General features: G+C 34.6%; 1 protein-coding gene across 2 annotated transcripts in view; it reads right to left on the bottom strand.

Moving 5' to 3' along the window:
- Positions 1-3,695: 3,695 nt before the first annotated feature.
- Positions 3,696-26,117, bottom strand: part of LOC106870167 (PGAP2-interacting protein) — a 45,095-nt gene continuing 22,673 nt past the window's right edge. The window contains exons 6-15 of one of the 2 annotated variants that reach the window (XM_014916165.2): positions 24,600-24,836; positions 22,529-22,600; positions 21,771-21,841; positions 19,773-19,875; positions 18,337-18,472; positions 17,790-17,854; positions 16,297-16,438; positions 12,167-12,316; positions 9,724-9,879; positions 3,696-6,376 (exon numbers count right to left, since the gene is read on the bottom strand). In XM_014916165.2, the coding sequence (XP_014771651.1) occupies positions 6,292-6,376; positions 9,724-9,879; positions 12,167-12,316; positions 16,297-16,438; positions 17,790-17,854; positions 18,337-18,472; positions 19,773-19,875; positions 21,771-21,841; positions 22,529-22,600; positions 24,600-24,836 (1,217 nt within the window). In that variant the 3' untranslated portion in view covers positions 3,696-6,291. The remainder of the gene's footprint in view (positions 6,377-9,723; positions 9,880-12,166; positions 12,317-16,296; positions 16,439-17,789; positions 17,855-18,336; positions 18,473-19,772; positions 19,876-21,770; positions 21,842-22,528; positions 22,601-24,599; positions 24,837-26,117) is intronic. The other variant, XM_052968235.1, reaches the window with a different exon arrangement.

Here is a 26,117-nt window from a genome sequence, read left to right as displayed (position 1 = left end):
GATTGAATTTCACTTTTAATGTATTATATATAGATAGCAAATACTATACTTTGTTAATTAGATCAGCAGAATGCTAAAACATCCAACTTTTGTCTACTATATATCTTTTTTTATATAATAATGATGAAATTGTTGTATACAGTGCTCAGGTGCATCACAACTGATAAAAAAAAAACATCAGGATGTACTGTTGGCAAATTTCAAGAAGTATGGAAGTTTTGAAGGATGTAGTGTCTTGACAGCTAATAACTGATGCAGGTAGTTTATTCCATGTTTCAACAATTCTGAGCACAAAAGATGTGACATCTGAGAGGAAACAAGGTTACACCAATATTAAGTTGGCTCTCATTTTCAGATAAGTAGACTGAAGCAACATGAAAGGAAGCACATTGGTCAAGGACACAATGTGCAACCCAGTCCAGAAATTAAACCTGTGAATTTATGATCATGACCTCAACACCCTAACCACTAGGCCACTCACCTTCATATTCCCTTTCCATGCTTGCATAGACTGGACAAATATCTCCAACACAGCATCTCACAATTTATCATATTCTTTTGCCCATCTCTTTTGAGAGGTTCAACATATTAACATCAACTTTTACCACTTCTGACCATGTCTTCCTCTTCCACAATTTCATTTCTCTAGGATATCCTGGTACTTTATCCATCTTCGTTTCATGGCATACCACCATACTCTTCATTTAATTTGCAATCCAGTGCAAGTATCACTAGCATCTCTATCAACCAATGAAGTTTAATTTAAGACATATAGACATAGGGATGTCTGCATGGTTAAGACATTTGATTCCCAACCACATTGTTTCAAGTTCAATCCCTCTGCATGGTACCTTGGGCAAGTATGTTCTATAATCTTGGGCCAACCAAGAGCTTGAGTGGATTTTGTAGAAAGAAGCTGAAAAAAGCTCACTGTGGAGAGCAAGATAGGGTGGGGTTAGTGATGCAGGTAAACATGAATGGGCTTGATATATAAGCCATAGATATTTACATATACACATGTGAATATATAGGGTTGTCCGGAAAGTTTGCTGATTTATAGTAGCTTACCTTTCAACTTATTTTAGAACATGGTTGAGTCCGTAAAATAGGATTTGACTACACCTCCATTTAGAGCACAGTTTAAGCTATCTTTTCGGGGAAGAAGGTTTATGTTCCTATAACCTGTGTTAATTCTGTAACCTTTTAAAATGGAAGATAAAATAGTTCATTTTCGGCACTTGATGCTTTTCTTTTTCCATAAAGGGAAAAATGCCTCACAAGCAACCAAAGAAATATGCGCAGTTTACGGTGATGTTTCTTTATCCGAAAGAACTGTACAGAAGTGGTTCGCAAGGTTCCAAGCTGGAGATTGTAGCCTTATTGATACAGAGTGATCAGGCAGACCATCCACTACAGATAATGACCAAATCAAGTCATTAATTGAGAATAACCCACATTGCACAACCCAAGAATTGGCAGAAAGCCTCAACCTATCAAAATCTGTTGTTCATGAGCACCTGGTAAAGCTTGAGTACACAAATCGCTACGATGTTTGGGTACCACATGAGATGAGTGAGAAGAACCTTTTGGATTGCATTTCCATCTGTGATTCACTTTATAAACAGAGTGAAAATGCGCTTTTATTAAAGCAAATTGTGACAGGTGATGAGAAATGGATTATCTACTGAAATGTTTAGAGTAAGTGACATGAGCCACCCTTAGCTACCCCAAAAGCGGGTCTTCACCCAAAAAGAGTCTTGCTTTGTGTCTGGTGGGATTGGAAAGGAATTCTGTACTATTATTTGGGAGTTTCTCCCAAGTAACCAGACAGTTAATTCTGAGAAATACTGCACGCAACTGTATGAGTTAAAAGCAGCAATTCAAGAGAAACGTCCAGAATCGGCCAACAGGAATGGTGTTGTTTTCCAACATGATAATGCAAGATTGCACGTTTCTTTGGGAACCAAGCAAAAATTGCTGCAGCTCAGCTGGGATGTGTTACCCCACCCTCCATATTCACCAGATATTGCTCCTTTGGATTTCCACTTACTCAGGTCTCTGCAGAATAGTCTTAATGGTAAAAATTTCAATTCCTTGGATGATGTAAAAAGATACCTTGATGAATTCTTTGCCCTGAAACCACCTCAATTCTGGGAAGAGGGTATTTTCAAGTTAAAGGAAAGATGGAGACGCATTGTGCAACAAAATGGTTCATATTTGGTTGATTAAAAATGTAATGGCAAGTATTTATTGACCTTTTTCTTTCCTTTAAAAATCAGCACGAACTTTCTGGACAACCCAATATATAGTGATATATATATAGAGACATATAGGCGCAAGTGTGACTGTGTGGTAAGTAGCTTGCTTCCTAACCACATGGTTCCAGGTTCTGTCCCACTGTGTGGCACTTTTGGCAAGTGTCTTCTACTATAGCCTTGTGAGTGGATTTAGTAGACGGAAAGTGAAAGAAGCCCGTTGTATGTATGTATGTGTGTGTGTGTGTGTTTGTATATCTGTGTTTGTCTCCCAACATCGCTTGACAACCGATGCTGGTGTATTTACGTCCAAGTAACTTAGCGGTTCGGCAAAAGAGACTGATTGAATAAGTACTAGGCTTACAAAGTAAGTCCTGGGGATGATTTTCTCGACTAAAGGGAGTGCTCCAGCATGGCCACAGTCAAATGACTGAAATAGATTGACCCTAGCACTTATTCTATCAGTCACTTTTGCCAAACCATTAAGTTACAGGGATGTAAACACACCAACATCAATTATCAAGCGATGGTAGTGGGGAGGAACACAGACACACAAGTATATATCATCGTTTTGGCGACGGCCCGATCCCTTCTCCATGATATATATATATATTCAATGGGCTTCTTTCACTTTCCGTCTACCAAATCCACTCACAAGGCTTTGGTCAGCCTGAGGCTATAGAAGAAGACACTTGCCCAAAGTGCCACGCAGGTGAGCATTGGCAACAGGAAGAACATCCAACTATAAAAACATTTACCTCAACTATTTCTATCTGATCCATGCTAAACCAATGATGATGTAAACTTTGAAATAGTGACATACAAGTTCTTTTGTAAAGATTTAGTTATGAATGGGAATGCTTGTTGATTAATCTTTTAGTCGCCATGGTGACATACATTTTCTACATTCAGTTTAAAACTTTATTTACTTTTTGAAGTATCCACTGGAGATGGCTAGTGTCATTACGATATAATAGATGGTGACGACTACTATTACTGTAACTAGAAATATTTTTAATCAGAGAGATCAAAACTTTAGATTATATATGGTAAATCAAATGCTGATAATCTGATGATTCAGGACATGAAGATATTTGAAATGTATACAATTTCAATCTTGCAATTTTCAACAGTGACGCCAGCAGTATTGAAGACACTGAGGTTGATGTTTAGCCCCTGGGCATATGTATATAGCTATGGTAGATCAGCTGCTCCTAGGCCTATGCCTAAAGAAAATAAGTTACAAAGCTACAAGGTAGTACATGACTAATTCATATCAATGTGAATAAATAGGCAGTACATTTGACAGAAAAAAATGAATGCTAAGGGGTTAAATGGCTAGAGCTTACTTGTATAAAATTGTCTTCATACCTCAATTTTAAAAAATTATAAAAATATTCAAACATTCATTCATGCATCTGTAATAATTACAAAATCAAATTAGCTGAAAAAGGTTTATTGCAACACAAAATAGATAACAATATATATTTTATTTTTATAGGACTATTTAGTTAACAGAATTCCTTTTGCAAATTCACATATGTTTTTTAAAAAATTACCAAGAATTCCAAGCATATAAAAGGTTAGATTTGTTTGATACCACAAATAAATATATTGGAAGCTTTTCACTAGTTCCAATTGTTATTAAGCAAATGACAAAATGTTAAATATTTTCTGACCTTGTGAACAGAAAAGCAATTAATAAAATGTTTAATATCCTCTGGTGGCATTGTAAAGTAAAGCAGTTAACGAAATGCTATAAGAGACATTCCATAATCCATTGGTTGAATGGAGAATCAAAAGATTCCAGGCATTCTTGTACTTATCTGCCATAAATAATATCAGGGAAAATGATGATTTACTCTCACAAAAATATATGAATATAAAACTGAAATATAATTATCAAATCTCTTCTCATATTTATTTACAACCTGTTGAATAAAATCAGGTCTCAAGAAGAACAAAAGAAAAAAAAACTGTGTAAAAATGCATCCAACAAAGAAAAGTAACAATAAATAAACTAATTTCAGTAAAATTAAACAGTTTAATTTTAATGATTTAGTTTCCCTTTTATTCAACTAATTAGCTGGTAAACCAAGTCATGTAATATCACACAGTGAAATTATGCCCCTTTAAAAAGAATTCAAGAAATACAAATAATATAAATACCATTGTCAACTCCCTCTTCATGCAGTTATTTAAAAGAGGATACTCTGAAGTAGTTATCCGTTGGCTGCTTTTACCTATTCAGAGGAAGATCAGAGCTTAGTACTATAACTTAACAAAGCAAATCATCCAAAGCCCTACTGCATATAAAAGTGAACTATACCTTCTCATGGCACTTATTTTATGGCAAGGTAGACTGGGCCAAAGACACTGTATAGTGGAGATGATAGAATACAAATAACTGACCCTTCAGACAAAAGGGCCAGTACTGACTTAATCAGTTTCAACTCTCAGTTAAAAGACTGAATATTCCTTACCGGTGTGACATCTAAGTTATATTGTTTGTTTGTTTTTCATTTTAGTGTTATAAAACTGAAAATATTTCTTGTAATTTGTCCAAAATATATTTAAAAATTGATTTTCACAAAATTTAGGAGATTTAAAAAGAATTTTATAATCAAAATCTACTCTCATCATATATATTACACCCGATACAAACAGGATAAAGGTGTAGTTTTCAGAATATCTAGAGTAAATAAAACCCAATCAAGCCTTTTCATTCAAAAAGTTAAAAGACTTGCTTTAATACCAACCTGATATATATATAATGAATATATAAAAATATATTTTGATTTAAGACATTAAATAGATTAGTTTTTCATTTAAAATCTTTTGAGAGCATTACTCCAAAAGAGTTCACCTGGCAAGAATATATCAGTTCTGTAGTTGAATGTGCAACTTTGACAACTTCCATTTCTTTATAAATCAGATCCATAATAATATATATATATATTTACATTTCCATAGTAATACGCTTTCATCCAACCAAACATTCAAAAGGAAGCAAGAGTGCATCATGAAAGACAACTTTTCTAGGATTTACAGTCTTGAGATTACGGTTTTGAGAATTTCTGCTCAATATATGCAACTAGTTGTAGTTTGGTCCTCCTGTGATGAATTCATTTTTAAGTTTAACTTAAAATATTCAAGCCAGTAATAGGAGCTTTTATGTAGTTGTTTAACTTGCTCAATATATCAGCTAAATCTCCCTCAACAAGGACACTGAGGTCTTTAAAATGAGGATCACAAGCTTTAAGTTATAACTTTTAAAATAGTATGACATAGATAAAGCTAAAATGATCATAGCTAATGTAGTGATCACATGCTGAATTTCACATGCCAGACCTATCTAGCATAACAAGAGGTACTACAATTGTCAGTTACTCCTATGCATCAATCAAGCAAACCTGTAGCATGTCTTTGCTATAGATACTTTGAAACAAATCTAATCAGGGCTATCCAGCAAAAACAATTAATGTACATTTTAACTTTATAAGAAAAAATAACTTTTGGCAAGCTTTGTCTTTCTTTTTGGTGGAAATAAATTCCAATAGATATAAAAAAAGCTACACTCACATTTATCACTTTAGGAGCTGTAAACGTATAAATTTGCCCTCTTTTCTGTAACACAAAAGCTTAATCAGAACACCACTCAAACAATTACATGTAATAAATATTCTGTTGAAGTAACACATCACATTATAGATACATCTTATTTTCATCATATTATGCTTTTGGAGTAAACCATTGGGATGTATTTTTTGTTATCAGTTATAATAATAAAATAACATAAATGATAGCAGTAGGAACTGAGCTTCACCAGTGAATATTAAAAGAATATATCAAAAGTTCCTCCACAACAAAAAATGCAAAATGTTAATAGAGCTTGAATGTTTGTCAAATAAAAAGGAAAATAAAATATAAAATTTATGAAAAAATAAAGACCACTAATCCATTTTATAATAAAAAATATAACCCAAGCACAAAAATATACTCCCATTTCCATACAATGGAGATTTAAAAAAACTTTTCAAACAAAATATTTTGGGGTTGCCATTTGGTACAGCTGTTCACCTTGACTAGATGGAGCTGCAGTTGGGTAATAATGACCAAATCTGCAAGGTAAAGTTTTTAAACGTTTAATGCAATAGCAAATAATTCTGACAATATTTAAACGTACACACACAAGTATATATATTAGAAATATAAATATAAGAGAAATCTATAAGCACACCTAGAATTCAACAGGCTCTTAATGATAGCTAAAGAGAATATTAACTGTTCAAATGTGAATCTGTAACTTATGAGTTGTAGAGAAAACTGCATTGGTTAACAGTATTATAGAAAACACATTAAAGAGCGTAAAAGCACAAATTACATTCATATTTAACCCATAAGCATTTAAAACAACCATATTTGGCCCGTGTATTGTACCTGTTTTATATTCAAATACTTACTCAATAATAACATTTTAAAAATAAATGGTCTCATCACTGAAATCTTGAGGCTATGAGATAATGCATAATTAATTCAAAACAATGTGACCAAAACAAGTATTATATTTGCCAGAATAATCTGAATGTTAAAGGGTTTAAGAACATTCAAAATTATGTATCTTACAAAGCATCAAAAGAAATATTGGTTTCAAATTTTGGCACAAGGCCAGCAATTTGGGGGAGCAGGGTAAGTCGATTACATTAACCCCAGTGCTTAACTGGTACATATTTTATTGACCCTAAAAGGATGGAAGGCAAAGTCAACCTTAGCAGAATTTGAACTCAGAAAATAAAGATGGATGAAATACTGCTAAGCATTTTTACCTGGCATGCTAAAGATTCTACCAGCACGCCACCTTACACCAAGCAAAATCACATTGCTAGTATCAGTTAATTACTATTATTCCATACACAGATATGCAATACACCCAGGATTTCTTTCTCACCGCCAAACACAGTTTTACTGAACCAACACCATCTCTACACCTATAAAACTGTCTGACTACTGCTTTACTACACATTCACATGCTATGCAAAACACTCCATCACATTCAGGTAATTAAAACCATCCTCTTGGGTGTGTCCTTGCACATTCCACATACAAACAAAATCTTTGAAAGAGCTCACTCATAGCTGTATGGTAGTAGTTTGAGCAAAGAAGATGGCCTACAACATTTGGAGAAAACCATCCAACAAGCTGGATAGCTTTTACTGCTTCACACAGCCCACAAATTGTATCATTTCCCAAACAGCAGCCAATCATTTTGGCCTTTAACCAAAAGCATCTCTTCCAACTTTGTAGAATCCTCTTCCTTCTCTTCCCCTTCACAACTACCTGGGTGCTGTAAGCAGTACTTTCATAGTGAAAAAAACCACTCCATTCACAGCTTACTTTGCATCCAACTTAACGTGGCACCTATTAGGTAAATCATCTCCAGAATCATCCCTCTCCACTCTACCAAGTGCATCATGCACACATACATACATACACCACGTGTGAAAAGACCTGTATTTACTTCAAATCACCACGGTCACACTATATCTGACAATGATCCTTCCATTGCTCTCATATAATTAAACCCAAAGTTAGCCCCTATTCTGATACTGACCTTCAATGTCTCTTCCCCACCCCTGAGATATATCTCAGTCTTTGGAAAGACCCAACAGTGCACCTGATTTTCATGAAGGGCAACTACTTTTACCTTGTCAACTACTGATTTATTGCTTTCATTTCCAACATCTAAAAAAGTGATAGCAACAGCCATTAACAACCAACACTTTGATTCTGTCTCGCTCCTTAATGACCACTAGTATAACTTTCATAAAGCCAAATCTAATGGGGCCCTGCTCCTCTCCTTTGTCACTTACTAATAAACCCTTGCTCTTTAGAAATTTCATGCAAGCATTGCATTTGACATTTTGTAAAGCATTCAACCAAGTTTGGCATGTAAATGCCTAACATAAACTACCTGCTGTTGGGCTTACATATGTTGATGGAGCTCTCTCTAACCTACATTATATCAATTCTAATGTTGTACCCACATCCATCCTTCTACACATTAACAACCTACTTGTTATCACCAACAAATGCCTGCTTCTGTGTAGATGATACTGCTTTTCATTCTTCCCTAACTTTCTGCACCTAACTGTTATCCATATTCAACTTAGATACTTCAGACAAACCTGCATTATCTCCATGATCAGAGACCTCAGAGACATTCTACAATGGAATCATGACAATCTTATTTCCTTCAACATATAGAGACAGGTCTATGTATATCAAGAACACAATATCATATTCCTCTGCTCAAATAAACAACATGCAACTAGAATTATCATGGTTGCTACAATTACCAGGCTTTGTAATCAGAGGATTTCACTAAGACTGCACTATAAAGGCTGGTCTTTCTCTTCAGCCTACAATAACTGCTAACACTTTACAAAGCTTGAGTCAGACCCACATTGAAGTACTGCTCCATTACATGGAACAGTGTTGTTGCTATGCATACAGACACCCTAAACAGTATCTAAAAAAAGAAGGGTATCTAACTGAGTAGCCTGAAATCCTTCACCACCACACCCCAGGCTTTGATCAACAGATATACTATCTTCTCACTCAGCCTTTTCCATTACTTTGATGGCCACTTCTCCTGAAAGTAGGCTGGTCTGTGCCACCTTCACTCAGGCATTCCTGGTTGACTTGACTCACCTCTTGTCACCCATATTATGTCTACCAATCCCAGGCCTCCTAACCACTTTAATTCCAGTCCTTCCTCTATAGTATGTCATTCTCCCTGCCCATATGTTTCCTGCAGCCATCAATTTGCACATGCTCAAGGCAGATGTTAACCATGTTGATCTCAGTAGCAGGAGTTGGGGAGAGAGAGAGAGAGAGAGAGAAGAAAATATATAATCTTCGATGAACTAATGCGAGCATTCGGCTACAATGAAAAATATTACTATGAAAAATTTTAAAACTATTTTCCATGTGTTTTTCAATGCTCTCTTGGGTTGAATGCACCTTTTTTTAATTTCTACTAACGTTTGCATATTGCTGGACAAATAGTTTTTATAACCCATGGAAAGTGGATGTTAAATGATGATGATGAGCTGCAATTAACTTATTAACACAGAAGTAGCATCTTTAGTGAGTAAGACAGACTGAGGTAACCTTTTCTCAGTGTAAAAGTGGTAGCAATGGCAAAGTTTGAAATTATAATGATCATGTCAGTAATCCAACTCAGACAATGTGACTCGTGTAATATTTAAAATGAACTGACATAATAAGATAGACTTATATATGAGCAAATGGAAAAGATAAAAAAAAAAGGATTGTTTACAAATCTCTGAATACAGAAGATGTATGTGAACAACTTTGAAATTCATCAATTATAAGATTGCAATTAGAATTAAAATTAAAAGTTTTACTTAGAAAGAAAATAAACAGAATTTACTCTTTTACGTACTTTCTTGAGAAACGTTGATACTCAGGCACATCTTCATGTCTGTGAAGGACTTTATAGTTATCTTTGTAAGAAGAAGGATTTTTGGGGATTTTAAATTTAGCCATTTGAATTTCTGTGTCACTCAGTTCTCCTCTTGATATCCGGGCATAGGCAAGGCTAAACACGAAAAGCAGAACCACAAACAAAATGACTAATGTTCAATGCAAAAATATTTCAAGACAGTGGAAACATTTTTTTTATATTACAAATTTAAAAACTGAAACTCCTTTTCTTTTTTATTCAAATCAAAATATAATTCTGCCTAGCTTTTAATAATACTTTCTTTAGTTTTTAACAACTTCTTTATCAATAATTGCGGAGTTAATACTTCTTACCATTTACAGAAATTAGCCATCCATTATCATCATCATCATCATCATCATCGTTTAACGTCTGCTTTCCATGCTAGCATGGGTTGGACGATTTGACTGAGGACTGGCGAACCAGGCTCCAATCTGATCTGGCAGAGTTTCTACAGCTGGATGCCCTTCCTAACGCCAACCACTCAGAGAGTGTAGTGGGTGCTTTTACGTGCCACCGGCATCCATACATATGTTTTGTATTATTACACATATTATTATACATCCATACATATTATGTTTCATCAAATATGCCATCATTATTTGAACCTTAAATATTCATGATCTAAGCGTGCCTTGGAAAAGTCAAAGACTAAGAGAAGTAGTTCCTAACAGAAAATATAGTGTGGCTACCCTAAGAGAATAGACTGATTACTTGTCTTCCTTTCGGCAACTGCTGCATCCAAACTATTGTCAAAATAGTGAAGCAAGCACTAAAATATAATGTGGTAAGAATGACATTTAATTAAGCATAGCTTGAATATTAAATTAGAAACAGGGATGATAACTCAAAAAAAAAAATAAAATTCTCTGGAATGGGTTAACACACCAGTGAATTAACGCTAAAATTGAAAATAAGCAATGCATAGAGGTAATAATAATTTCATTTTTGGCAGACACTGAAAACTTTGGATATGTTTCAGTTTTATTAGACCTCCTTTGTGAAGCATAGTCACTTATTAATGAGATTGAGAAGGATCCTCACATCTCTAAAGCATAGGATTTCCATACTTAACAGCTAAACATGTTTCCCGAATGTCACTCTAGTTTTATAGGCCATAGCCAGTCCCAAATGAAGGATGCCTCCTCCTCGTCTCACTACTACTACTACTACTACAAGATTATTCATTTTTGCCAGCTAAGTGGATTGAAGCAACATTAAATGAAGTCTTTTGCTCAAGAACTCAAAGCATAATCCAGTCCCGAAATCAAAACCACAATCTTACAATCATGAGTGCAACACCCTAACCACCAAGCTACGTGCCTCCACAAGATCTATGTGTGTGTGTGTGTGTGTGAGAGAGAGAGAGAGAAGGAGAGAGAGATTTTGTTTCCTTGCCTTGGCAGCACATGACAGTTGTAAATGAGTATCACTGTCATGCAAGAAGTATCCTTTGTTTCTAATCTGTAAAAATATGCTTGGTCATGAGGAAATATTATCTTGCTGGAAACAGGTGAAGGTTGGTGACAAGAAGGGCACTTAGCTCTAATAAATCCATTTTATAACAAATTCTGCCCAATCCATGCAAGCATGGCAAAGTGGATATTAAAACGATGATGATGACAAAGAGGATGAAGAAATATGTACATATATTTCAAAAATAATTTTTTTTTTAAATAATGTATTTATAGCTTGTAAATTAAGACCACTTATATTCTTGTCTCAACTCTAACCTATTAAAACCTGTGCTCTCAAACTATGTGTTGCATAGTCATTATAAAATTATTTTAACAAGATTGGAAGCAATATACTTCTGTCAGTAAGTAGGAAATAAAAGGAAGAAATTATAAATTTACTATTGCTGTTAACCCTACAAAAATACCTTTAAATCTTACAGATTTTAAAATGTTCAATTTGTTTTTAACTTATTTTTACAAGACACCTCAAAATATTGAAGAGTATTTTTCTAGTTTGTTTACTGTCCTGTGTATCTATGGAATAAGCATAAAATGTTCTCTTCTCTATAGAGATATAAAAGAAACATTCACATCTAAAGACAGTTTTATCAATTGGGGGCATACTGACTCCAGGAATCATCAAAACAGCATATTTAGTTTAAATAAAGAGACTGTCAAACTAAAGTTAGCTATTTGAATTCTTGCAGAGAGCACCAGACTGACATATAACAAAAGAATGTTGAAAGATGACAAGTGAAAACAGTGTTCATATTGAAGTGAATGAAATACATATTTTTCAAAATATCCTCAAATTACTGACATTTCAGAATTTAGGAATACACAGTAATGTAATTGGTTAATAAATATTTCTTATCAGATAATCATGTTACTAAGGCATAAATAAGGAAAATAAAAGAGTCTCATACCGAATTAGCTTTTTATACATTATATATTGACACCAACGATCATGATCTGTTGGGTCAATGTCATTCATTTGACCTTCTTCAATAAACTGGGTATAATCTCGGCCATATGGGTATGATGTTACATATCCAAGAAATACAGCAGGATTTGGACTGTAAATAAAAAAATTCACATAATCTTAAATATAAAATAAACTGTAAAACAATTTTGATGATGATGACGAAAACATTATAGTGAAAAAAAAATCAATCAAAAATGTTGATTTCTTTGAAATATATACTTTATTTAGTTTTACATATGGAGGTTAAAGATGGCTTATATTGGAGAAGACATACAAAATTGTTTATAAAATTAGGATTAAAAATACTTATTTTTCAGGGTTAATCAGAGGAAGAAGGACAACATATGTGAACATGTATGCCCTGGCACTTGCCACCATCTATACCTCTCTCTGCCTTTTCTCAACCATCCCATTTATATTCTGATCCATTCCCTTGTGAGTATGCCCAGCAGTTTGCTACCATCTCTATCCTGCTGTCTCCCACCTTTTCTCTCTTCGCCTGCACTTCCTTCAGGTTGGGTAAGCATGTATCTTCTTTGCAGCAGCACACTTGTTACTGTCTTCATTCCTGATCTCTCTCTCCTCTCTCTCTGGCTGGGTAACCTTGTACCTCCTCTACAGCAAGACACCTGTTTCTGTCTCTCTGTTTCATTATAACTTTTCATCATCTGACACAAGATCACCTTTTCCCCACTCAAAAGATTTTTGTCTTGCAAGTTACTTGGTGACTGCCAGTGCTGGTGCCACTTAAAAAGCATCCACTCCACACTGTAAAGTGATTGGCATTTGGAAGGGTATCCAGCTATAAAAAACTTGCCAAAACTGACCTGGCCTGTGCTTGTGCCATGTATAAAGCACTAAGTACACTCTGCTGGGTGGTTGGTGTTAGGAAGGGTGTCCAGCTGTAAAAATCCTGCCAAAACAATCACAAAAGTCTGGTGCAGGCTTCTGCTTGACCAGTTCCTGTCAAACCATGCAAGCATGGAAGGCAGACGTTAAATGATGATTATGATGATATTATATATCATCAACATCATTTATTTAATGTCCCAAGATCTACAAGGTCTGCAGACTGCATCATGCTTCACTGTCTGCTTTAGTATGTTTTCTACAGCTTGATGCCCTTCCTAATGTCAACCACTTTACAATGTACATTAGATGCTTTTCTTCATGGCACCAGCACTAGTGAAGTTGTCATGTAGCCAGCAAGACTAAGATCCTCCTCAGCCAAGTCTATTAAAACTAAGATAGATTTTGCATCAAAAGAGATGACCAATACAACCAACCATTGTGGCATTGAGCTCAGAACTATGATATACACTAAACAAGATTATGTAAAACTCCCTGCCACCAGTGCTAGCTCACCACTACACAATACAATTCAGACTTGAGTTAGTGAGAGAGCTTCTCTATACACGTTTGATCTTTTAAAAGAAATCAGCCAAATCTCCATGTTGAAGTAATTAGAACAACACACCCTCAATAAAACTAGGAATAGTTACAGCTAGAGTGTCAATAAAACAAAGTGAAACTCAAAAAAATATTCAAGACCACACATCTGCTCAGTCTTTATGCTTGCTCAAGCAGAACATCAGTAACAGACATATCACCAGGTATAGCATGAATACATGAAGGCTTTTTTTTAACTGACAATAAATGTGAAATGTGTTTCATTTAATCCCATAAATATACATAGAAATGTGTGAGAGAATAGCTAATGCAGTAAAACAAAACAAAAGTCTTTCTCACCAGCCTACAGTCTTTGAAGAGATTGAAATAGCTTATTTTGAACTTCTAACTTGTTCTACCAGTTAAGTAATACATGAAAGGCTAGTGTCATTAAATGTCTGAAATCATTGAATCTGTGTAAATACTCATACAAACAGGTAACTTTTCAGACTACCTTATAAACTTAGCTTAAATACTATGCAAGTGTTTTTATTGAGAAAGAGAAAGAAAATAGATAAAAAGAAGGATAACAAGGTTTTTTGTTAAATCCAACAAATTACATATATCATGTGTCTAAGCAAATTTTTATTACTCAACAACATTTGAAAAGAAAAAAAGTAGGGCGAGGGACGTAACATTTCAGCAGCTTACAGAAAACCTCTAAATAAAGCAGATAGTAGCTAAAACTACTTATAAAATCACAAAGGCCAAAATCAAATGAAGAAATCTTTCATTACTTTTTTTCCTTAAACAAATCCAGTTTGTAATGAATATGTGCTGAACAGTGACAGCAAAATGACCATGTTAAAAAACAGAAGTAAAAAAGAAAAATAATATTTTTAGATTTAAACATTTCACCAAAACTTACAGAAATCTATAGTTGTGATCATTAAGTAATTCAAATTAATCTACACACACAAATTCACTAAACACATTTACAAAGTTGTAAATTATCCAGGAAAAAAAAATTAGAATCAAGAATAAAGCAGCTTCCTGTACTCCTCCTCCACTGCCGCCGCCACCACCACCACCACCACCATCATCATCTAACATCTGCTTTCTATGCTGACATGGGTTAGATCAGGCCTGGCCAACTTGAATTACATTACAGACCATTGTAATCACAGAAAGGTTTTTATGGGCCGTTTATATATTGACAGAATTGAAAGCATTTTGCTTTCTCATGCTATTATTACAATAATGAATGAATGATCTTTGATTCAACATGAAATATGATCGTTACAAAAACAGTAGTATTTTCATTACAATCTTTAATTTTTGATAAAATTTTTTAAATGTTTGTTTAAATAAACCCACTTCAAGAAAGTATCGAGCAGGCCACAAGATAAAAGTCTGCAGGGCACATGTGGCCAGCAGGCCTCAGGTTGGCAAGCCCTGGGTTAAATGGTTTGACTGGAACTGGTAAGCTGGAGAGCTGCACCAGGTTCCAGTATGATTCAGCTTGTTTTCTACAGCTGGATGCCCTTCCTAATGCCATATTGTTGTATATAAGACACTACAGTTATTTATGTTCAGGTTGTTCCGAACTGTGCCTATGATCTAAGCATTCAAGCTGTGATCATCCCATCTATTTTTAAGGTATAGTGTATGTAAGACTATATTATTCAATGCATCGGCCCTAATATAAAACAAAGGGATGTTATCTGAAGGAGACCTGGCAGATATTTCTACCTGGTTCACTGGCTGTATTGAGGTTCTATTGCAGTAGTAATTGTTGAATAACTTCAGCTAATTCTGCTTGAGTAAATCTATGAAATACAGTGAGGCATTCACTTGTTTAAAAATACACTGCCATGCAAAGGCTGGCTATATGAGCCATAGAGTAGTCAAGTATGTCATGTCATACCTGCTTATATCCTGTGCTTTGTTACAAGATTGAATGACTACAGTAGAGGCAGGCAAAAGCAGAATTACTGAAGCTAGTAAGGAATCTTCAATAGAGTTATTTAACATGCTTCCATCATCATCATCATCATCATCATCATCATCATCATCGTTTAACGTCCGCTTTCCATGCTAGCATGGGTTGGACGATTTGACTGAGGACTGGCAAGCCAGAAGGCTGCACCAGGCTCCAATCTGATCTGGCAGAGTTTCTACAGCTGGATGCCCTTCCTAACGCCAACCACTCCGAGAATGTTGTGAGTGCTCTTACTGGCAACGACCAGTGACCAAATCCTACTTTCTCTGACTATCTCCTAAACATCTCACAAAATATTCACAATAATAATAGAAAGGTTATGGCTAAGATGTCAACTGAATAAAAGATTTATTAATATTATCAGAGACAGTAGTACACCAGTAATCATATATTCCAGAACATAATACAATTCTTAAGGTTTTAGAACATTCACAAAAAACTTGAGGGCAAAGAATATTATTATACATTGAATATAATCTGGTTAATCGTCAGTATCACCAGATTAGAGACTGATACTCTATATTTGGCATATATTTATACATTTTAGGTAAATTTTAAAACAAAAATGAAGGGTTGCTTTAGAATGTAAAGTGTTTAGAGCATATAATATTTGAGACCAATACTAGCACAAAGAATATTTTCGTTTAGATGTAATTGTCTGCACAAAAATTTGCACTCACCTTGATTTAAGAATGCTAGAAAGATATATAGCTTGCTGTTTTCTGTCTTCATTGTCTCGGTGATTACCCATGTGAGTGACAACAAAGTCAACCAGGGTGCCACTAATGTTCACTGTGGCACTAACAGCAGGTGCCAGTTCACCTATAATATAACATCATGTATCATTTGAAATGTTTAAATTAATCAGCAGGCAATATGTGAAACAATTATCATTTTATTGTTTCATTTATTAACTCAAGAGAGGAGGGGAAGAGACAACAAGCCCTTCATATTCCACTAAACAACAAAAAAAGAAACAGGAATAAGACAGTTTGAAAACTCAAATACAGAGTTTAGAAACAAATGAATAAACTTTGTAAGCTTATGTCAACATTTAAGAAAACAATAATATGACCGAGAAGAAAGCAGCCTAAGAAAGTGTTCATGTATTTAACCCTTTAGCATTTAAACCAGCTACATCTGGCCTAAACATTCTACCTGTTTTATGTTCAAGCCAGTCAGGTCCAGCTTCTCACACCTACCATACATTATCACTCTAAAAATAAAAACCGGCATCATCGAAATCTCAAAACTATGAAATAATGCATGATTAATTCAAAAGAATGTGAATAAATAAGCATTACACTTGCCACTAAACATTTTGTGCAGCATGTTAATGATTCTGCCAGCTCACTGCCTTAACATTAAGTTCTTTCTACTATAGGTACATCAACTCAAATTTTAGGAGAGGGGTCCAGTCAATTACATTGAGCCCAGTGCCCAACCGGTACTTATTTTATTGATCACAGAAGATGAAAAGCAATGTCAACCCTGACAGAATTTGAACTCAGAATGTAAACCCAGAAGAAATGCCACTAAGCATTTTGTCTGGCATGCTAATGATTCTGTCAGCTTGCTGCAGCAGCAGCAGCAACAGCAACAAGAGTGACAAAAACAAACAACAACAATAGAATTAGCAAAAAAGCTAGTGGTTCTCATTCAGTTTGATTGGTATAAGAAAGAACATTTTTCCATACCAGCATAGATCTATATATTCATGACACTTCTGATGAGCCAGTTACTTTTTCAAGGGCTAACCTTTCATGAATTAAAGCAATTTACCATCAAATCAGCTCTAAACAAGTAGACTTTGATTAAAGGCATTCCATCAATGACCAACACCTCTTAATTCCAGGTATGGTGCACTTAGGACAACATTATCCAACATGTTCTTCCTTTTTTTACAGATGGTAGTGTATAATCCCTTGCTGGCATGATGTTTTATAGAGTTTCATATTGCAAACTTCAAAGAAGTTTTGCACTCAGTTCACATTGATTAGGTAGACAACAAATAAAAAGTTTAGATGAAAATAAGCAAAGATGTGCTAAATACAAGTTTATGCAATATAAAAGAAAAACACAAATATTTTTATGAGTAGTTTTATGACAGAAATGAACATTAAGCTATAATCAAGTTCTAAGAACAAAATGAGTAAGTTTTAGGAGGACTTACCTTGAGGAGATGGAAGGAGATGATGAACAGATTTTACAATAGGGTACTTGGAAAGAATTAAATTTCTGTTTAAAAGAAAAGAAGATGAAGGGAAAATTATTCTCACACATGATCTAAATATTTTTTTGTAAGTTGTGATATAACTATTCTCATCTAAACATGTTTATGGTGGTTGGTGTTAGGAAGAGCATCCAGCTGTGAAAACCATGCCAAAACAGACAGTGGAGCCTGGTGCAGTTTTCTGCCTAGCCAGACCCAATCAAACCATCCAACCCATGCCAGCACAGAAAATGGCCATTAAATGAGCTATGTATATATATATGTATGTATGTATGTACGTACATATGCATGCACGCACGCATACATACATAGAGTGAGGTCTATATATCTTCACAGACATGCCTGCAGAATTCTTTTTCAAAAATACATTGAGTAAAAAAAATACGAGAGAGAGAGAGAGAGGTGAGGAGGAATAGATGTGCATAAGGAGTGGGGTGTTTATATCAAAGAAATTTACATTAAAATACAGTTCTAATTGTACACCTACCCCCAAGTGTGCTTCTTGGTAGCTGGACCAAAATCAACATACATTCCAAGTTTCTGGCCAAACCACATGCCTAAATCATTATTTCCCAGAAATGGTTTTGAGGCATCACTTTCTAATAAGGTAATAAAATCAGCATCTACAAAAGAACAGAGAAAAAGTAAATTAGAAGAAAAATTTATAGCATAATCATAAAAATCAGCCAATCTAAGTAGATAATATTAAATGTCTTATTTGTATTGAAATCTTGAGAATATCATTATTATGCATTGAGGTTGACATGGTATAGAGGTTAATATGTGTTGGCCAAGCTGAGAATTCAGATGTTGTTTGTTTAGCTCCTAAGTTGGCTCTGATTGCACTGAATTATGACCAAGAGCATTCCAGCAAAGACTATCCCAACACATTTTCAGTTTACAAGATTATCACTGATGCTGTTAAAAAATGAGCAGGAATTTCTTACAGAAACTCTTCCTTGTAATTCAATTGGAATAAACTGTGAGCAAATGAAACATTACTTTGAATTTGTTGCTGGCAAGATTTCTAGTTGAACATAATTGTAAATAGATTTACAATACTGTGAATCCATTTGATTGTATAGAAAAGTATCCAAGGTACACTTTCCAGGCAGAGCGTGCCTTGGACAAGAATATACAAATATCCAGTATATAACAAAGTAGAATGAATTTGAAGGAGATTTGGCTGCCATGTCTTGTAGAGTGAGTGACCATGCAGAGGCTTTCTATATGGCTTGTAAATGTTGGGTTAGTTCAATTGTCATGGAACAAAAAATGTTCCCTCAGAAATAACATTGACGAGTGTTTAGATGGGAAAGTGGTCAGAAGGTAAACTGAAATCATCAACACTACACTGTATCTCAGAGAGGAGTACGGTCAAAGGTCTTGATCCAAAATATTACAGGTACATATTTTATCAATCCAAGGGCACAAAAATATATTTAATCCCAAATTACTAGAGGAATAAAGCTAACTAATGTAAAATATTTAGCTTGTTAGCCTACTGGTTCAGCCACCCCTGCCACTCTCTGATATATAGTGTTTGAGTGAGGGCAATCAGGGATCCTCTATGTGGGGATTTGACCTGTGAAACAGCAGCCAATCAGACCCTTGTTTTAATAAAGGACATGTTTCATTGGATACACTATCAGGAAAAAAACAAACGGAAAACAGGATAATCATTGCAAGAATGCTTTGATCATAGATGTTGCTTGGTCAACAAAATTTATGGAAACTAAAATTCATGCTGCCATAGTTTACATAACAGCTTCTCTTAATACAAAACAAAAAGCTGACATATGATTGTTAGAATTTAATACAAATTCTGAGAAATTAAAATCAATGAAGTCAATTCAAAAGTCTGAAGGAATAAAAATTTGGAGGTAAAAAAATACATCCAAATTTTCTCATACTGTTACTTACGAGTTTCTCTAAGAACTTTTTCTGCACGTTCCATACTTGGCCAACCATAATTGTCATAGCCAAAATGGAATGTCCATATAGCAGCCGTGAATATTTTTGATGGCTGTTAAAATATATAGAGAAGCAAACATAGTATAAAGCAATTATACTCAGAGATCAACTAACTAAATGATGTTCTGTTAGTATAATATTCAATCTAAGCACTAGGGATTCCTTGTACTTAGGCATAAACCAAATACATATACGCATGCACAATCACCATCACTTAATGACCACTTTCCCATGCTTGCATGGGTCAGATAGAATTTGTTGAAGCAGATTTTCAACAACTGGATGTCTTTACTGTTACCAACCCTCGCCTATTTCCGTGCAAGTTATTATTTATCCCTAGTCAGACACGTTTTCCATGGAAAACTGGAAATAAACATCACTTGAATGACAGTGATGCTCATTCACAACCATCACATGACGTCAAGAGAAGGGTACATATATACAAACATACACACTTACCTACCTACCTACCTACCTACATACATACATACATACATACATACATACATACATACATACATACATACATAATACATACAATAGGCTTCTTTCAGTTTCCACTAGTTGAAAGACACTTGCCAAGGTGCCACAAAAAGGATTGAAAAGGTTTGAACACAGATCAGTAAAGCACTAAACCTTTTCCAGTAAAGCATTAAAGCCCAGTGTTCAATTATCTCAGTCCTTGTCTTGGCTTTGAAATCTTAACGTCTAATTAAGATCTACTAGAAGGAAAAGAAATTAATTTTGAAATTTTATGCAAAATATAACTATTAATTACTGAAAACACACACAAAAAAAAGGCTCAAAATTTCTACAATAAATAAATAAAAAATAAAATAAAACAAACAAACAAGGAACATCAATTGTATGCTAAAAATACTTTAAACTTCCCAAATAAAAGCAACTTTGGAAATTCAAAAAGCTGTTATTGTGAATTTTCTGTGATTTGTTTCTATGAATATGCTAGATAAATAGAAACATCATATAAGTAACACAGTAGAATAAATACCAAATTATTAGCTGCTAAATTCTTCATAAGCAATTTAAAAGAAAAAGCATTTTAAAAATACTCCAAATTTATTTTCTCTTTAAAATCTTAAGCTTTGTCTACAATGTCCTCCAATCATTTCAATAAAAACCACTCCTACAATATTTTTTCTAAACTTCCATATTTTGGTTTATGCAAACTTTTACTATTTTCTTAGGCTCAGATCATGCAGTAAAATTTAAAATCCTTAAATGTAATTCTGAATGCCACACAAAATCAACAATCTGATAGTATATTGTCATTAACACACTGTTATCTATTTTCTATCTATTTTCTTAATGATGTTTTGTTTACAATTAAGCGGTTGGCATTAAGAAGGGCATCCAGCCATAGAAACCATGCCAAATTAGACTGGAGTCTGGTGCAGCTCCTCAGCTTACCAGTCCTGGTCAAACCATCCAAAAATGCCATTCGGCTTATCGTTCTGTGATTTTTGCACTTGATTGTTCCAGTTTTTTTAGGCAAGGCAATGAAAATTGATTCCATCATACACTATAAAGAATCAATAAATTTAAGAGAGGCCTTATTATTTCGGTTACTTGTATTTTTCAGTATGAACGTTGCATGTGTAATATGATATATTCTTAATATCATTACCATCATCATTTAGCATCTGTTTTCCATGCTGGCATGGGTTAGTATGACTAGATAGTTGCACTAGGCTCTAGTGTAATTTTGGCCTGGTTTCTGCAGCTGGATACCCTTCCTAACACCAAGAGTGTAATGGGTGCCTGTTATGTGCCACCAGTACTGGTGCCTTTTATGTATTACTGGCACTGTCTACGACTATAATTTCACTTGGTTTGACAAGTCTTCTCAAGCACAACAAATTGCCAAAGGTTTCAATAAATGAAAAGCGAAAAACACAAAAAAAACACACAAAAAAAGTGACTACTTACTTTAGGTTGCTCGAAGTGATTGGACCTGGTGCCAAATCCAAGCAAACCGATACAAAGAAGAAGCAGTATTGCTAAAAAAAGAGGATGAAATAAGTCAAAAAATATAGAGGAAAGTATTATGCTACAGTTTTCTTTATAACAATGTGCAAATAAATTATGGATGAAGAACAAGTGGAATTTTTAAGTAAGTTAATGAATATATGCTAATTCAAAGAGAAAGGTCCCAGGTACATGCAGTGCATAGCTTTGGTGGGTAGGTTTGAAACTAATTCAAAATTGTGTACTAGAAATACAATATTTAATGAACTGACTAAAGGACTAAACAGGCAGTGAAGAGCAGAGAGTTGTACAGTTGTGTAATCAAGTGAAGGATATTATAAATGAAAGACAGAATGTCGTTAATGAATAGGAAAGAGAGATATAAGAAATTTACTGAATCATGAGAAACAGGTTCTGAAAAAGATGAGTTAGTAAAGACAATGTTAATTAAGGTGGTTAGCCAGGTCAATAAAGAGTTTGACCAAATGGCTGTTCTAAAACCCTCAGCTTTGTAGGTGCTTGTGCCCACAAACTTTATCCATCCTGATCATACTAAAAAAGAATGCAAAAATATAAACAAAGAAAATGTAAATATATATGAAGGCCTATTAAACTAACTAATTATTGTATTAATGTCTCTGAAAATGGTGTGTTAACTATAAAAAAATATACGTAAAACTTTACTTATTTGGAATAGTAGTACCAGGTTTCAGGCCTACCTTTTTTAATTTCATTCCACATTTTTGAATCCATGTGAATAAAGGCATCAGAAGGGTATTTAGCACCAGCACCTGAAAAGATAGATTAAAATATGTTCTAAGATTTTCTTTTGGGGATTATTTTACAATCATTGTTTTGTTTTTTTCTCTTTTAATCAAAGTTTTTACAAATTTCATCTTTCACAAAATGTTTCTACTGATTTTATTGTTGAATTCCTTTCTTACAACTAACTACCAGTCAATGAAAGACAAAGCAAACAGAACTAACTAAATACAATATAATGGCTGTTATCCTAAGATCTGAACTCATGCATGTGTGATCTGAACTTTCATAACACAGTTATAGTATATATAAATTTAATAGGATAACAAAAATCATTTTTGTCTATTTTAATTTGAAACATTTTGTAAATTTAGAATTAAAATTCAAAAATAAAAAGAAACACAAAATGAACCAAAAAGAACAGCAAAAACTTTCTTTGAAAACAGTTTTAGGGAAAGCAAGACTGCAATACATTTTTATACAATTCAGCGGAGAAAACTTTTTCATTTATACGAAGGTTTTAAACTTATTTATCACAATTTCTTCACCATACTTTATCCTGTACCAGCTGAAATAATCTCAGTTGGTATTGCCACTATATTTACCAAATTCAAAAAACTATTATAAACAACAAAAAAAAACATTACAATACTAATTACAAACTTTATGATGATGAGAACTACAAGAAAAATATTTATTTTCAAATTGAAAAACAAAAATAATCATTAAAAGTTTTAAAATGTTAGACATTGAAATTAAGTAATAAAATCATAAAAATTGGAAGTAAACTCCTCCACCTACTCCTCCTCATTATCATGATTATTATATGTCCATCTTCCATGCTGGGAATGTTTGGGTACTGGGTATTTTTCTTTCTTCTTTTTTCCCTCTGCCACCAGCACTTGTAAGGTTCATGAAGCTTGCAAGATTATGACCCCTGAATGGGGATCATGTAGGGGCTTTATGCAAGGAGACTAAGGAATGGGGGGGGGGATAAAGTACGAGAGGAAAAGGCGGGAGCAGAACAGGTTTCTTGCTGTAGAGGAGCTACATGACCACTGACGTCATAGAAGAGATGCAGGGAGAGAGCACGAAAGTGATATAAAGGGTGGCGAGGTATCAGAGTGGACCTTCAAGGTACAAGGTGGAAAGGAACAAGTGGGGGTGGAGTGCAAGGAGTGAATGAAGGGAGTAGGGGAGGTCTAATAGTTGTTGGCACTCCGTCGCATACGACGTCATGGGTTCTAGTTGATCCGATCAACGGAACAGCCTGCTTGTGAAATTAACATGCAAGTGGCTGAGCACTCCACAGACACATGTACCCTTAATGCAGTTCTCGGGGATATTCAGCATGACAAGGCTGGCCCTTTGAATTACAAGTACAACAGAAACAGGAAGAAAGAGTGAGAGAAAGTTGTGGGTTCACCACCATCCCCTGCCGGAGCCTCGTGGAGCTTTTAGGTGTTTTTGCTAAATAAACACTCACAACGCCTGGTCTGGGAATCGAAACCTCGATCCTATGACCGCGAGTCCACTACCCTAACCACTGGGCCATTGCGCCTCCACGGTCTAATAGTGCAGAGCAATAGAACAGAAAGCATGATGGTGTAAACAGGACAAAAGAAAGATGATATGCTGTTGGGTAGGATACAGGGGTAGATGAAGAAGAGAGAGACAGGCAGGGGCAGTATATGAAGAGGATGAAGACCATCATCATCATCATTGTTTAATGTCTGCTTTCCATGCTGGCATGGGTTGCACAGTTTGACATGGAGCTGTCCAGATTCCAATTGTCTGTTGTAGCATGGTTTCTCCAGCTGGGTGCCCTTCCTAATGCCAACCACTTAACAGAATGTGCTAGATGCTTTGCATGTGCCACTGGTACAGGTGCATTTACACAGCATCGGCATTTCAAATTCTCAGCTTATTTAGTAATAAGCCATAAAGTTTATAGGTTGTGGGACACCTGAAATAATAGTGGAATCCATGTAAAAATCTTCTATGAGATAAAAATGTGAAGCAATTTACCTGTAAAATATCCTGAGAGTAGAGTTACAGCAATGAATGAAATGAGGTAGTCTGTGTGCTCACGTGTATACACACCACCGGGTACAAAGTTGTAGGCAACAGTCCACACAAAGAAAAGAGATTCAATTATCCAAGTTAACATACACACAAATATAGTTCTTCCTGGTGGACACTGAATTGCTCGACTGACCATATGTGGCCAAATAGAAAGTGTAAAAACAGCTAAAAATAAGCCACCTGAAAATTAATACAGAAGAAATTACAATATACATTATATATATATATATATATATATATATATACACACACACACACGTGGTTGGTGTTAGGAAGGGCATCCAGCTGTAGAAACTTTGCCAGATCAGATTGGAGCCTGGTGCAGCCTTCTGGCTCGCCAGTCCTCAAACTGTCCAACCCATGCCAGCATGGAAAGTGGACGTTAAACGATGATGATGATGATGATGATGATGATATATTTTACTGTTAAAACCGTCTTTTAGTGCTGTATTATAAAGGGGTGCAAACTCGTTAAATATTTTTTCATTTGCGGATAAATTAGAAATTCTTATCGACACACCTTTAATTATTCCCCTAATGATACTTTGGGGATGAGTTGATAAGGTGTGGATATATTTAATAGTTTTGTTAGGCTTGTGATAGGGATAGAATAAGCCATTATCCAAATTTAATGTTACATCTAATATGTTAACACATTTAGAGACATTTTCAAATATGATATCTAATTTGTATAATTAAAAAAAATTTTATTAATTTTTTCCTAATCCTATCAGTTGCTTGTGTGGAGGATTCAGATATGGCAAATAAGACAGCATCTCTATATAGGCCTCCACTAATATTAGGGAATTCTTCCCTAATTTTAGAGATTAGAAATAGTCCAACAATATCTGTGACCTGGGCAGAATCCGAACTTCCCATTGTAACATCAGAGTCGTCGTGAAGGTCAGATCAGGTTCATGTCCTAATTTTGAAGGAGATCCGTGTTTTCCTTGCAGTAAATATATTTTTCTTCAAAGGCGTGATACTAGTAAATTTCTCTGCAAATTTAATTGCTTTGTCTAGTAAATCAGGTTTAATGGACTGGTAGTAATTACTAATGTCGAATTGAATAAAGTGGGTTTTCTTTTTGTTATTTAAAGAGCAGAACCAAGTTATGACATCTCCCGTGGATACCCAGAGTGGGAGGTTCATGTTCCTTTTAATATGAGGGATAATTGTACTGATGATAGATTTACTAATTCTGCCCAAATCCGATTTGGTTGGGCAGATTAACCTAACCGTTGGTTTACTCTCGAAGTTAGCTTTATGGTCCTTAAATGTGAAGTGTGGGATTTTAGTGGCTTATGACTCAGTTCTATCTAGTAGTTTTAGTTCTTTAATTAAATTGAAATGTTTCTTATTAATTTCATTCAATCTATTACTAGCTACTAAATATATATATATAGACACAAATATATATATATATATATATATATATATATATATATATATATATATATA

The sequence above is a fragment of the Octopus bimaculoides genome, chromosome 5, assembly GCF_001194135.2.
Source record: "Octopus bimaculoides isolate UCB-OBI-ISO-001 chromosome 5, ASM119413v2, whole genome shotgun sequence".
NCBI classification, from domain to species: domain Eukaryota; kingdom Metazoa; phylum Mollusca; class Cephalopoda; order Octopoda; family Octopodidae; genus Octopus; species Octopus bimaculoides.
Note: the sequence above shows the minus strand (reverse complement) of the source record. Positions and strands in the feature narration are given on the sequence as shown.